The following is a 14,716-nucleotide window of genomic DNA, read 5'->3' as shown; positions in this document are numbered from 1 at the left end:
AGGAAGACGTAAGTCGAGCCGTCGAGCCAGTCTGTACACCAAAACCTGGAGGTGTAGTCTGTATACCTTCCTCGAGTCAGTAATTTAGATATTGTTTTTTATTGTATCTCTAAATGTAATGATGAGAAGTATATAAAAGTATACATTTTCAGAAAGGAAATGATGCACATAATCCAACTAGCATAACAGATTCCTTGCAATAACAGTTGTTGAGAAAATCTCAAAATTTTATGTTACTTTACTGACTCGAGGAAGGTATACAGACTATAGAAGGACAGGATAAAACCCAGTGTTCTTGAGTCGATAGGTAAGAGCTTTTATCACAAAAGAAAGACCAAAGAAGAAGCCCATCTAAATTACAGGTACCTCGATGTCAAAAATGACATAAATCTGAAGACTTAATCTGGAAATCCTTCGATGTGAAGAATTACCAACTGCAGAAATTGGAAGAATCCTTAATAAGCAATTGACTAACCTATCATGCGCTAGGAAGAAGTGCAAATACCACGATCTAGTGGCTGACTGCGAGAGCAGAAGATGGTCTACGTACAACTTATTTTTATATTTTCTATTTATTTATTTACCACTAAAGCAGCAACATAGATAAATTCATGAAAAACAAAGTCATGTGGTGGGAGGCCAAACAGAGCAAAGCTCGTAAAATTGTGGCCACCCTACAAAAGTTATACACTTAGGACAAGTCACAATCAAACACGATTAAGGACATGATGAGACGAAGATCGAACAAGACATGTGAGACAGACAATGTTGGCAATGGTCTTAAAAGATTACTATTTTAACATAATAATAATTTTAAGTATAAGTTTTAGAATATGATAAGTTATACATAACTGGAGAACAACTCACTTTTATACATATTTTTAAAACTTAAGAGAGTACGTGAACTTCGAATTCGAATCGAACTTTCCAATGTAAGTAGAGATCAGAATGCTTCTGCACAGTGGCGTAGATTTCTTTTTGACATTGGGGAAGATGGAGTTTGAAAAAAATGTTAAAGTATAGTCAATGCAGCACCTTTTGGCGACAGAATAAGTTTATGATAGAAATGTGCTATTTTGGAGCTAAACTGGTGAGATATGGTGTAAAAGTTGAATAAATGTGCACGAAGCGCACGAAAATTTGCACTTTTGGGGCTAAAATGGGCAAATATGAGGTTAATTTGGTCAGAAACCCATTATCAGGCGTCAACATTGGGGGGGATGATTGTATGGACCATCCCCTAGCAAAATATTGGGGATTTATCCCCCATCCCCAGGATCTACGCCTATGCTTCTGCAACACATCATTCAACAAAACAATGTCTTGCATCCTTGGGCATTTCTGAAGGAAAGAAGATCATGAAGAAGACAATGTCTGAAACCAACGAGCCAACCAAAACCGTTTACATGGTGTAGACCAAAACGTTCATGTCCAAATGTCTGATGATCTTCAAAAATGTGTTTTCGACATCTATGTTAGTGTTGTAAATGCTTTACAAAATTTCGATTGTCAAATTTTGGCAAGAAAATCTCCGATAATTATTTTGCCCATACTCCACAGCAGATGCACCTTATATGTGATGTGATAAAGCAAAATCAGTCAGAAGTCCCAAATATTGATATTCAAATGCAGCCAAACAAAGGAAATCATTTATTTTGTTGCCTATTGTTGTGGAAACACTTTCAACTGTTCATATCTTTGCTCAAATGTTCAATTTCAATGGGGTCTTCTGCAAAATGTAGCTTTATAAAATGTGATGCAATCATATAGGAAACTGAAATTTAAGTATGCCCGATTTCAGGTTGATTTTGCTTGATCACACCACATAATGTAACAGTAATAATTTTAGGATTGAAAATCCCGGGGGGGGGGGGGGTGGCACTTTCGTAGTAAGGGGGATTTGGGGAGAGCAAAATGTAAAAAATATGGGGTCATTGGATGAGAACATGACCTTTTTTAAATGGAACCTTTTGGTGAGAGCCTAAACAGCGCCACAGAAACCTCGAACATCGAATTTCTAGTTCTAAATGGCTTCAAATTTCTTTGTTTTTTCAAAATAAGTAACAAAATCAGTGATAAATGAAAGTTGCTGTTCAAATTGAAAAATAAGGGTCGTTGGGTGATAGATCAAATTGAAAAATAGGTGAATTACCGTTTGGTCTAATACCATTCCGTCTAATAACCGTTTCGTCTACACCCATTTCGTCTAAACCCACTTGGTCTATATCTACTACGTCCACTAGTCCTATAACCGTTTGGTCTGATAACCAGTTGGTCCGATACCCATTTAGTCTAATAACTGATAACAAGGGATAAGTGATTTGCGCGGAAAAAAATAGCTAATTGCGTGGAGATTGCGCGGAAACTATTTTTCAGTGCAAATCATGTATCTCTGCCCATAGGAAAAATATAGCCAATTCTCGCTATTCGCAATAAGGGCGCCGCCAGCGGTTTGCGATGTAATCGTGATGTATCATGGCTGAAAAGGTCGACATCAAGTCCTACGCAATACGTCAATATTACCATGCAAATTACATAGGAACACGTGACAATATTTTTTTTAGTTTGTCAAAATAAAGGTGTTACACGTGAATCGATACTCAATAATACTTAATAATGTGATTTGAAATGTGCACTGGTAATTTTCTCTATCGATTTGCGATTTGAGTGTAATATTACGAAATTTTATTGCCCATGATACATTTAAACAGATTTTCCCATGATACATCACGATTTTCCCATGATACATTACATCGCAAACATGCTGGCGGCGCCCTTATTGCGAATAGCGAGAATTGCTGCGGAGATTGCGCGGAAAAAGTTCCGCGCAAATCATTCATGTCCCTGCTGATAACTCTATACGCTGAAAACAGCCCTACATAAGCGTCAACTTATTTCATCTCCCAACAAAATCATGCACACGGGGCGGAAATGACGCTCCTTATGAGATCCTTTTACTCCCATACAAGTTCCTTTGTGCTGTATTCATGTCTTTAGGACAAACCCCACTAAGCGCCTAGTCATGCTCCCTTCCGACTCGCCTTAAGTGGCGCCAGTCTAATTTTCTGAAATTTTATTGCCGATCGCAAAATCAAGAATTTTAAACAGGTCTTGTAATTTGCAATTAGGGCCCTATTAAAAAATATATACATGTGCGGGCATGTGGGGGTTGATAATCAGTGAAGCACCTGCGAACTCATCGTAAACTTTAACTGGGGCGTCATACATATTCATGACCTAATAATGACAATTCATTGGTTACTCTGGCTACATGGTGATAGCCTCGTTAGCCAATAAAGGTGTACCTCGGGGAAAATAGTTTCCACATTCTACTTTAACCATGCATTGCCTAATCCTACAGTGAGTTATGATATAAACTGATAAATATAAGTTACTTCGTGTAATTGGCCCATCTTTTCAAGCCGAACAGTTTCAGTGTCTCGCAAAACAGCAGCATCGGTTCAATATGAATTGGCTTTTAATTTCTGTTTGTGTTCTTCAAGGGCTTCTACTCACGTGTGCCACGCAGGTATGTACTTATTGCAAAATTTTACGTTTTCCCAGGCAAATAAAATCATGCGTATTCCCACAATTCGCTACTGGTTGCTCTGCAAATCATGCCATGAACATGGCAAGACATTCCGATTCTTTTGTTTTGTATAGTATGTGGTATGAACATGCATTAAAATACTCTATTACGGATTCATGGGTGGTTAATTTTGAACCCATTAAAAATGTAATTGACGCCTTTCAATAAAGAATTAATGGGCATGGAAGTAGAGAGAATTTGACATTGACCATGATTCATATGCCCATGAGTTACCCATGAACATGCCCTAAACACGCCAAGGCTCTGACTAAACGTATGACAAAAAAAAAAGCATGCAAGGGCATGAATATTCATGTGTGAGCATGAACAACCCATCACAAATTCCGAAATTTACGAAAATTCATGCCCGTTGCTGGCAAAAATAGCACATGTTCATGGCAAGATCTTGGAATGTTCATGGGCATGACTCATGCCTAAATGTTTGCCTGATTGTTTGTTTGTTTGTTTCATATCTGATATTGATCAATGTTCCTATGCGTTAAAATTCTCTTAAGCAGTATACAGACTTTTTATTGTACGCAATATTGTATGTACAATATGTACGTTATTGTTATCTATTGCCATTCTATTTCCAGTAATGTTTAAGTTCTAACGAATGTTTGATGACGTAAAATCGATAATATATTTCTGCTAGATATTGTATGTAACATATTATCGATTTTTCGTCATCAAACATTCGTTAGAACTTAAACATTACTGGAAATAGAATGGCAATAGATTAAATTTACATATTGTACATACAATATTGTTCGTTTAATACTCGGAGTCTGAAGCGCGCTTTAATGCATATTCTTGTCTTGACTCAGAACGCTAGCCACTCGTTGGCTATTGTTATACGATGCTCACGAATTCATTTAATGAACAAAATTGTGCACTAGTCTACACCTTTTCACGTTAAATTAAATATTCGCAGCCAAATGAAAATAAGCAAATATTAGAAGAAAACCGTAATGCTTGATACTATATTTTATTTTTAGTGTCAAAACTTTGGTCTACAAGTAGTGTAAGATTTTCGGTTTTGACAGGCTTCAACATCGCTAGCGATGTGTTATACGGCTAAACAAAAGGCCCGTTCAGTGATTTGCTCATCCGTCCGATCGTAAAAATCATCAAAGTTCAGATTTTGGTATCTTTGTTATTGTCATAGATGTACTACATAATGGTTCAGCAGAAAGCTGTGTATTTGAGACAAAACAAGGCATTTACAAGAATCTGTAATTTATATACTGTATAAATTAGCTACATGTATACGAATGGGGCTTCATGGGGCTTTGTCAATACTGCTGTTTTCTTAAATTTTGGCCAAATGTGTCATTTCAAAAATACCAAATGACAATTTTAATGAATTATCCATTTATTTTATACACTTGCGCTGGGATTAGTAAATGAGACTTTAATTGTCCATTGTTGGTTATCTACCTTGAAAAAAAAATGCCCCCAACGTTTAAACAATTTGAAAGTCAGCATAAATGTCGGTATTAAATTACTTGGATGATGTAAATTAATTCCATAAAATAATAGTATACACGAGTAAGCCACTGAGTGAGAATAAGATTGCTTTTAAAACCAAACTACAGAACCACTCGTTTGGCTTAGCGGTACATCTTTGGACGCACGATCTACTCTACTTTTATTTTAACTCGGTTTATATTATTTCTTAATCCTAGGTTTTATATTTTTGTTTAAAAAAACTATAAGATTTTGGTCAAATTTCAGTTTAGTTATTCTTTGCCAAAAATACAACTGCCATGAAGGTTTTCTGGTCATTTAAAGCAGAAATAATGAGGTAAAATGAAAGAACAAGAAAGCACCGATTATGTCGACCACTGTAGCTGTGCTACGGGGGTATTCAATATCTTAATAAGACAAAGAGGCGCTCAAATATGGCTGATTCCAAGTAGGAAAGCCAGCGGTGTACGTTGATTATGTGTAAAAATTACAAATAATGCCACAAAATCAGATTTGAAAAAAAAAATCATTCGTGCATTTATGACTGAATCTATCTCCTGATTTTTTGACCATATCAATTTGTAAGCGCTCTTTTTTTTAAAGTCATAGTTCATTGAATTTACAACCGTATGACAAAACAGGCGAAAATAGTAACTTTTTGCACAAGATTTGCAATTTAAAGAGAATTGACCATTGCTCATTCTAGTGACTCTAGTATATGGACAATATAAGTGTGCTTTTTCATTTAATGACATAAAATTTGAAAATAAATTGTAAGGAACACTTGAGGTTTTGACTGTTAAAACCTACATTTTTGTCAAAAAATGTGCTTGGTTAGGTAATTTTCAACAGATTTTCCACATTCGCCTGGCTATAACATTGAATTGTGTTATCTGTTGACCTAGTGACGAAAAATGTTTTTAGGGGGAAGTGTTAGCTTTCGTTTGATATAAAAAAAATTCTGATTGGATGAAGGGAACACTTGAGGTTTCGACAAAAACTAATCAAAGAGGCCCATTTTTTAGCAAGAAGCTTCACAGCTCCTACATTGCTATGCACTCAACCGTGTAGCGTAATCAAAGACTGTGGTGGAGACATTCACTGCTTGTTGTTCTCTGCTTGGAAGCTCTTGGGACGAAAATGTGTGCTCTGGTGTATCGAGGTGGAAACTGTGCGCATGATGGCTTATAAGAGAATCGTTTTTGTATAGAAATCTTTCCATATGATTCGCGATATAATACAAATTTTATGGTAAATTATTACAAATTGATATTTTTGACATTTAACAGTCCTCGAGGTTAACTTTATATATCTAATGATATGTCCTTAAAGTATATGTAGCTGGGAGGAAAAGCCCTACCGTCCATTAATGGAAAATTGTGACCTTCCGTACTAAAAATGTATTTTCTGCTTCCAACGCATTTTACAGATTTGTAATACAATAGTCCCTTTTTGAATAATGACCATTTTTAAGGGGGGGTTTAGTTATTTTTTTGAGATGTTTATTTGAGTAGTGTGGAGGCATGTTATCGTTTGGGTAAAAGCCAATCAGTGGCACACCATTGGCAAGCTTGGACTTTTAGAAAAACAAGTTTAATAATGTAAATTTTATGCAAATAATCTCATGAATAATTAATGAGCACATAGCCAGATATGATGAACAAAATATTTTGATTGACATTTTTGACGTGTATGAGTACATCAATATGACATTTTCATGCAATTTTAAATACTCTGCCGTGTTTCTACATATTACATGTATAATAAAAAGAAATCCGAGTTAAATTGGACTATATGTAACAAGTTTATGGACATTTTTGGGCTATTTTTGGGCAAAATTTGGCCTAAAATGGTTTAAAAAATGCAAGTTTCAAACATTTAAAAATGTCTAAATAGTAGTTATATTAGGGGAAAAAAGGTTTTTTGTTGATAGAGAAGTGATAAATTATTAGAACTGTTCAAACGATAAGACCTTATTTGTGTAAATATTTTTTACATGCATTATTAAGCCATTTCGTGCCATATGGCACGAAATTGATGGGGTAATAAAAATGGGTTTTGAAATAAAATGAAATGACGAGATGCATAAATTAAAGCTATTATAGGCCTATAAAAAGTGGAGAGGTGCGGGTACTAATATGCATAATAATTTTCCACAACTGCGATATGCAATTATTTTTTTATGATTTCGACAAAATGACACATTTTCCTTTAATCTACTAGTATTGTATTAAAGAGTCGGTCACTCACCTTTGCACATTATTTTTTGTGGGGCCTGAGAGCACAACAGACATATCGAATTGCATTCTGAATAAGAAGACTTTTTTGAAAATCGCGATATAATACAAATTTTATGGCAAATTATTAAAATTGATATTTTGATATTTAACAGTCCTTGGGGGAGGAGTCCTTGAGTTAAGCTGTGGGCCGTTCAATGTGACACAGGCGAAGGGTCAAGTTAAGCCCTGTGCCCTTAAAAAAAGTATTAGAACAAAATATATGCCTAATTACATTTTTATTTTTCTATTATGTATTCTCATTACTCTTGCAATTTTCCGTTTTCCAGGTTGCCGATTTGTTCAACACACGTGGTATTAGTGAAAAAACAAGTAAGTTAGCTAAAGTTTAATCACATGACGCATCACTAATCCACTATGTGCTACCATGCACAAGACTCACATGGATAGAATCGGGGATAGAATGACATCCAGGAATGACATGAAAATACTTCAGACAAAACATTGATTTACAAGAAATATAGGCCTATTTATATAACCCATAGCATTTACACTCAATTGGATTTTATGTTCAACTAAGTCTACTCGCACTTCTTGGGTGAAAGTGATGTTTTTAAATTTAAGAAAAGGAAGGAGGAAGAAGAAAAGGAAAGACGCCTTGAATCAAGGCTATTGTACGAGGGACTTTTATAGAGGTTGTGCATATGACGTATCATACCGTAAATATGGCGGACTTCTCAAATGCATTCAACAAAAGCATGATTGTAATCTACCACGACAGTTCGGGTACAGGGCGTTAGTCCGACACGCCGCTAGTCCGACACGCCGCTAGTCCGAATCTGAAATGCACTGCACCAGTCCGACACGCCACTAGTCCGAATCTGGAAAACACTTCTTCAGTCCGACACTGCGCTAGTCCGAAAATGAAAAACACTGCGCTAGTCCGAAATGAAAAATTGGCTAGGGAAACACTGCGCCAGTCCGAATCCGAAAAATACTGCGCTAGTCTGATATTCGGACTAGCGCAGTGTTTTCAGATTCGGACAGCGCTGTAGTTTTCAGTTTCGGACTAGCGCAGTGTCGGACTGAAGAAGTGTTTTCCACATTTGGACTAGCGCAATGTATTTCGGATTCGGTATATAGCGGCGTGTCGGACGGAAAACTGTGCTTTTCATTTTCAGACTGACGCACCTCTAAATATAGGGAATTTGTGTTGTCGGACTAGCGGCGTGTCGGACTGAGCGGTGCACCCCGACAGTTCGTCTCACACACATAACAAATGCACTACGATCAAGTAGGTTGATGACAACATTTGATTTAATGGACTGCACTGCGCCATGATTACGGTGAAGGATACCGCACAGTGTCATCGCCCCGATATCTTCATGGCAGAAATCGCCATGGTAGGTTGAATCCACCGCCACGCATGGCCATTTTGTTCCGACCTGTTTAATAGTTTTGAGACGCATAATGGGCCGAAGGACATCTGACTAAGGCTACTGACAATTGCCCGATGACTGACCTCGCTGTGTGTGAGTCGAGCATGGTACGCCATAGGTCATAATGTTTTTAGACTACCCACGATTGGCCTATACACTGCGCTGTATAATTCGGCACATATAAAATCAGAATTATTGTCAGTTTTTGAGTTCAAGACGCAAGCTTCTTTCTCAAGACGCAAGCTAACGACTATCATATCTGTTCAACACATATATTCAAGTGCAAGGAACCACATCTGGTTTCTTTAGACGAAATCATTTTCGGGAGATATTCATAATTTTCTATCCCGGTATCCAAAGATTTTCGTCTGAATATCAAAATCGTGCATAGCACATTCACGTGTATTGATCGCGGGTATTGATTTTAGTATCTCTGGTGTACCAAGTAATTATTAGCCAGGCGATGTCGGTGTGCACCGGTTCAAATCTTTTGTTTGGAGCCAATCAATTTCATGCACAACCTCTATTCTTTACTATATGTTTAACGCCTTCAGAAACTTATTCCTCCAATGGTCATAACATTTCATTTCATCTCCTAGTTTAAAAAAAAAAGAAATCCGTCATTAATTTATATTCGCATCAAAAATTAGTACTATTAATTCTTATTTGAGAAAAGTATTTAAAAATGTACTATTACTCCATTGTTCATCAATCCACAGCATGTACAACACCGTCATTCCCAACATCTTACAACGATATGGCTGATTTTAACAACCAGGCACTGGCCTGGCACAATTATTTTCGTTGCCAGCACAATGCGGCCGACATGGTCTTAGACAGCGCTCTTCAAACGGTAAGTCTAGTCACTTTGTCAGGCTAAAATTTCAAAATGCTTGGTACCTATCAGTTTCCACTTTACCAGTTCTTAGTTCCTTAAGTTCGGCGCTCCGCACCGCACAGCCCTACCAAAATTTAAGTAGAGTGCCCCGGGTTCCACATATTCTAGGCGTTTATTAGCGTACGCAAAGCCGGGACGCAAAGCCCCCCCCCTTGTCAATCAGTCTGGGAAAAGTTTAGGTCTACTCAGTCCGGGAATTTACACAGCCCCCACTTTTGTCAGTCAATCGTTGGAAAAACACCTAGTCTATGTTAATGCACTATAGGCGATGAAAAATGTATGGCGCATTGCTAGAATGGAGTTCTTAGTGGAAGTAAGGGTACGAGGATGTGCATCAGATTTAGTTTAGGCTCGGAAGGCATTTTCAACCATTTTGGTTTATTGATGGTCCTCAATTTCATTAAAATTGTGTTTAAGAAAGGGTTTTTTTTTCAAAATTTTCTGGAAAAAGTTCCAATCACGTTTTTGTTAGCAAAATTGGCAAAGTCACCCCGACTATTAGTAGTTTTTCAGCGTCTCAGTCGCACATCCACACCCAAACCAAAGACTCGCGGATATCTATTAACATTCTCATAATTATAGACTTGTAATACATTTGTTTTGATCGTAGGCAGCACAGGCGTGGGCTGATGAAGTGGCAGGAACCACTCTGGGGAGTAGCTGGTCTGTAGGTCACAGTCCCCGTTGTGGAGTTGGCGAAAATATCTGGTTGGGATATGGTGTACAAACACCGCCAGGTGAGTTGAGGAAACCAGGCCCTTAACCAGGGGGTGGGGGCGATGGAGGTGGACGTTCCCCTCTCCAAAATCGCCAAGAAAAGGCCAAAAAATCCCCTTTTCTGACCCCAAAAGTCCCATTTGTGATTGTAGCGAGCAAAAGAATAAGGTTTTATGCCTTTTTTTTCCAAATAAAAAAGTTCAAACTTTGTAAAAAGTCCACTTTATCAAAACCCACTCCCAAGTCCACTTTTTCAAAATTACCCCTCCCCCAAAAAAAAAAATCCTGGTTACGGGCCTGGCGGACACAGCAGACGTCTGACAGTTTTCATTCATAGAGTGGGCTATTCCACACCGGGCCTTAAACATTTCTGCACTTACATCCAATAAGTTTCATGACTACAATCCAACAGACCATCAATTAATGGGAACACGCATCCTTGAACAACAAACCAAACATGAACTAGCTCCTACAACTTCATGTCAACTAACTCCAAGGAATATGAGCTCCATTTTATTCATTGAGCGACCTTTGAAAATTTGGGTATAAAAACTCATACTCTGCAACTTAAGGTCAAATTTTGCACTATGATCATTTAATTGAGGTTATTGGACTATGCAATTGGGATGAGGCCATTGTGGTCCATAATTGGAAGCACCAACGTATTTATATTCTAAAACCTGTGCGATACTCGGCGTTGTCTATAGCGTTGTCTTTTTTAAAGAAAATTTCATGTTTAGACTAAAATTGACATGTCTAAACTTGACCGTAGACCAGCCTATATTTAACTATTTTAATCATAAAAAGCACTACTAAATTTCTATCGTTCATGGTCGGTATATAGAGATCACAAGATGTGTTAAAGGACTCCCCCAAGACATTTTGGTATAATAATCCAAACACTACTTGAACAATTTTCTTCCATTAACTTTTGGAACATAGACTGATTACCATAATTAGCATATCGGGATGGTCTGTCTTAAGGATACGATACATGATTTACCGACAAGTGACTCATTTCGGAATGCGATCATGAATTTTGAAGAAAAAAAAGTTTCCACAGGCTTCGTTGGGACTCGAACCAGCGATTCTAAACTTCCTTAGATTACGCGTCTAGCGCTTTACTGGTCGGCCACCGTGGCAGTTGAGCGGATGAGTGTAATGATAAAAGATAAATCTCATAATGCCATCTTTAGCCTTTTGTTTACTAAAAAAAGACGCGTTTTGTAAAGATAGATTAGCCATTTTATGCATAAATAGCACGAACGTTTGGGAAAGGTTTCAAACAAATAATAAAGACACTGATGTGATGATGAAATTGCGTAAGTCGGGAATTATCTGCGTCGCAATGTTTTGTTTTGGTTTTAGGAATTTGACCTTAAAATTTACGACTTCATGACATTATCATTCGAAATCAACAAAAGATATTTCAACACTATATATCCTCATTCTTTCTCTAGAATGTTTTGTACATGTATGTGAACAAGCTTCAACAATGGTTCGCTGCATAATGGTAAAAATAGCCTTGACCTAAAAAGGGCGAGAGGTACCATAGTTACGGATTCAGGCTAAATTTAAAATTGATATAAAGCGTTTGTTTTTGATCGATTACAAAAAATAATTTTTGTCGTATAAAGAAATTTATCTGGCGTGAATTACACCACAGTTTTTATTCCTAGGTCTCTTTGACTTTTTCAAAAATTTTTTTTTAATGACAGAGTGAATCCCCCGGCCCTCTATAATTACGCACAAAAGATCGACCCCCCTTAATTAAATGAGACATTTAGCTACCTTAAACATGAACTGCCTTTAAAAAAGACAACGCCATGGATGAAGATCATGTAAGAAGTGCAGCAATTATGGCCATATGGTCAAGCATTTATGGTCATATTTCATTGTCATTCCCGGTAAAAGAACAAACTTTTTTCTTTCACATACATTTTATTGCACAAAAATCGCACTTGGGGTTTTTTGTTTTTGATTTGACGCACCGTCACATTTTGAGGTAAAAAAAATCGCATTTTTGGCGTTATCAGGGTTTGGACTTGTTTTTTTCCCCAAAAATTAAGCATTTTATAAAAAATCTGCTCTCATACTGTTTTTTTTGCTGCTTTTTAACTTTCATTAAAAACAATTACATCTCTAGCATATACGGTTGTGTTCCGGTTCTATTTTGAAACCCGACACCTAAAATCCAAGATGGCCGCCAATTAAATATGCAAATGAGATTTTTTTTTTGCATTTTTCTGATTTTTTGGTCTCAAGAGTCATTTACACCAAGTATGAAGTTTCTAGCATGTTTAGTTTAAAAAATGATTTTTGGTGCACTTCTTGTCGTCTGTCAATAATGTATTCGGTTTATATTTAGCATGGAAGGCTGTGCGAGGAGACGCGACAGATCCGTACAACAACTACGGCTATGGATGGTATTGCTACGAACACTTAAGCTATAATTGGAACAGCCCAGGATATACCAGTGGTTCAGGTAATATGAATGAATGCTTTTATTCTTCGATCTAAATAAACTATTCTGTTAAAATATATCTGTTAAAAACTGGGACGCTGTAAAGTTTTAACATTCGTCTTCCTATATTCTCTCAATGCACCTAAAGGCACATTCAGTGATCCCAGCCAAAGTGTAAAGAAATCAAAATTGTGTATAAATTAAGTAAAGGATTAGTCATTGCAATATTAAATGTCAGTAGGTATTTTTGGAATGAACAAAATTGGAAAACAATAAATCGCAGTATTGACAAAATGGGAATGCACATTATTTAATAAACTTTGAACAATATAATCAATGCTAATGAAGAATAAATAGCATTCACAACGCGTTCTAGAGGTTTTGCAAAATGAGGTAACATTAAATCGGAATAATTCAATTTAACTTGGTAACCCAAAAGTGGTTGATCTTAACCTTTTTTGTCACATTCTTATGCAACTTATCAACTCTATCTGCTAACTTGAGTTTTATTTTCCTTCTTATCAGGACATTTTTCACAGGTGATATGGAACCTTTCTACCAAGCTTGGTTGCGGCGTAGCTAGCTCAAGCGGTGGAAATCCAGATAAAACCATTGTCGTCTGCCAGTATGAAAATGGCGGGAACATTTCAACAGATGCATGCTGGTCGGGTGACATAACTGCCATGAAACCACGGAAAAGTGGGGTTACTTCCTCTGATGTTTGCCCAACGGGGACCAATTCATAAAGATTATGTATATAACCATGCGATCTATATGGCTAAAGCCAGCAGCATTCACGTTCCTCGGAGAACATAAAAGTACAAAACGTTTAGATTAAATTAGGGTGGTTGTGGGTGACGGAAATAATTTTAATGAGAACAATTATAATATTACATTTTATGTCTTTATTTTCTCAAGTTGTCCTTGTTTGATTCATAATGATGAGCTTTATAATATTTAACAAGGCCAAAAATATGCCTCAAATCTCCTTTCACCTATAGTCTACTTTAAGTTGGTACTACACCCCTTGATAAATTTGTGACTATTTTTGCATTTTTCTCCAAAAATAATAACACACTGGTAACGGTTTTGTATATTATAGGGGCAAGGAATCCAGTTACTACACATGCATTTCAGTGACTCAAGACAAGCGGTACGTTATTTATGATAATAAAAAAAAGGTACCGCTAGAACGTACCTCAATTCTAAACATAATGAACCACTTGTCTTGACTCACTGAAATCTCAGTGAAGTAGTTGGATTCCTTGGCCCTATATACATAACTTTTGTTACTAGTTATCTTTTAAGAAAAATACTAAATTAGTCACAAAATTTATCAGGGGTGTAGTTAAGGCTGTCACTTGTGCAAAGCCGGCAATATTGGCCTGTCAAAAATGACGGGAATTCCGTTCAGCCTCTCAGATGAGCCAATAATTGAAAATCACGAAAATGTATCATTTGATTAACGGACAACTTTGCATGCGTCCGAGAAAATATTGATCATGACAAAATAAACGGTATAAATCCGAAGTATACTTTGAGCGATTTATTGTTTGTGTTTGAGTCGGTGCAGGTGGAGGGATGCGTTTATAAAATTAAAATTTCTACCCCCTAAAAACCATCCCCTAAGTGAATTCAATTCCCCCAAAAAAAAAATAGTGCAAGTTGAAAATTGGCCCGCGTCCGGTAAACACATAATTTGACCGGGGGCAAAAATAGTTTAAGATTGAAAATTGGCAAGGTAAATACAAAATAATTTAGGGCTTTAAAAAGTGTAAAATTGAAAAAAATTATCAAAGTGCCACAGGACCAAATGATGCCCATTAAGATTTGTTTTTTTTCATGCGATTTCATTGATCCCTTTGTTGTACAAGTATGAATCAAATGTAGACCTATTTAGCA

At 36.7% G+C, this 14,716-nt stretch overlaps 1 protein-coding gene across 1 annotated transcript; it reads left to right on the top strand.

Annotated features, from left to right (window-relative positions):
• Nucleotides 1-3,393: 3,393 nt before the first annotated feature.
• On the top strand, nucleotides 3,394-14,134 carry LOC140144435 (Golgi-associated plant pathogenesis-related protein 1-like). The gene is made up of 6 exons (XM_072166245.1): nucleotides 3,394-3,529; nucleotides 7,626-7,668; nucleotides 9,455-9,588; nucleotides 10,244-10,370; nucleotides 12,719-12,835; nucleotides 13,340-14,134. Exons 1-6 carry the CDS (start codon nucleotides 3,467-3,469, stop codon nucleotides 13,558-13,560), a joined length of 705 nt encoding a protein of 234 aa, XP_072022346.1. The 5' UTR covers nucleotides 3,394-3,466; the 3' UTR covers nucleotides 13,561-14,134.
• Nucleotides 14,135-14,716: the final 582 nt, after the last annotated feature.

The sequence above is a fragment of the Amphiura filiformis genome, unplaced genomic scaffold, assembly GCF_039555335.1.
Source record: "Amphiura filiformis unplaced genomic scaffold, Afil_fr2py scaffold_54, whole genome shotgun sequence".
NCBI classification, from domain to species: Eukaryota; Metazoa; Echinodermata; class Ophiuroidea; order Amphilepidida; family Amphiuridae; genus Amphiura; species Amphiura filiformis.
Note: the sequence above shows the minus strand (reverse complement) of the source record. Positions and strands in the feature narration are given on the sequence as shown.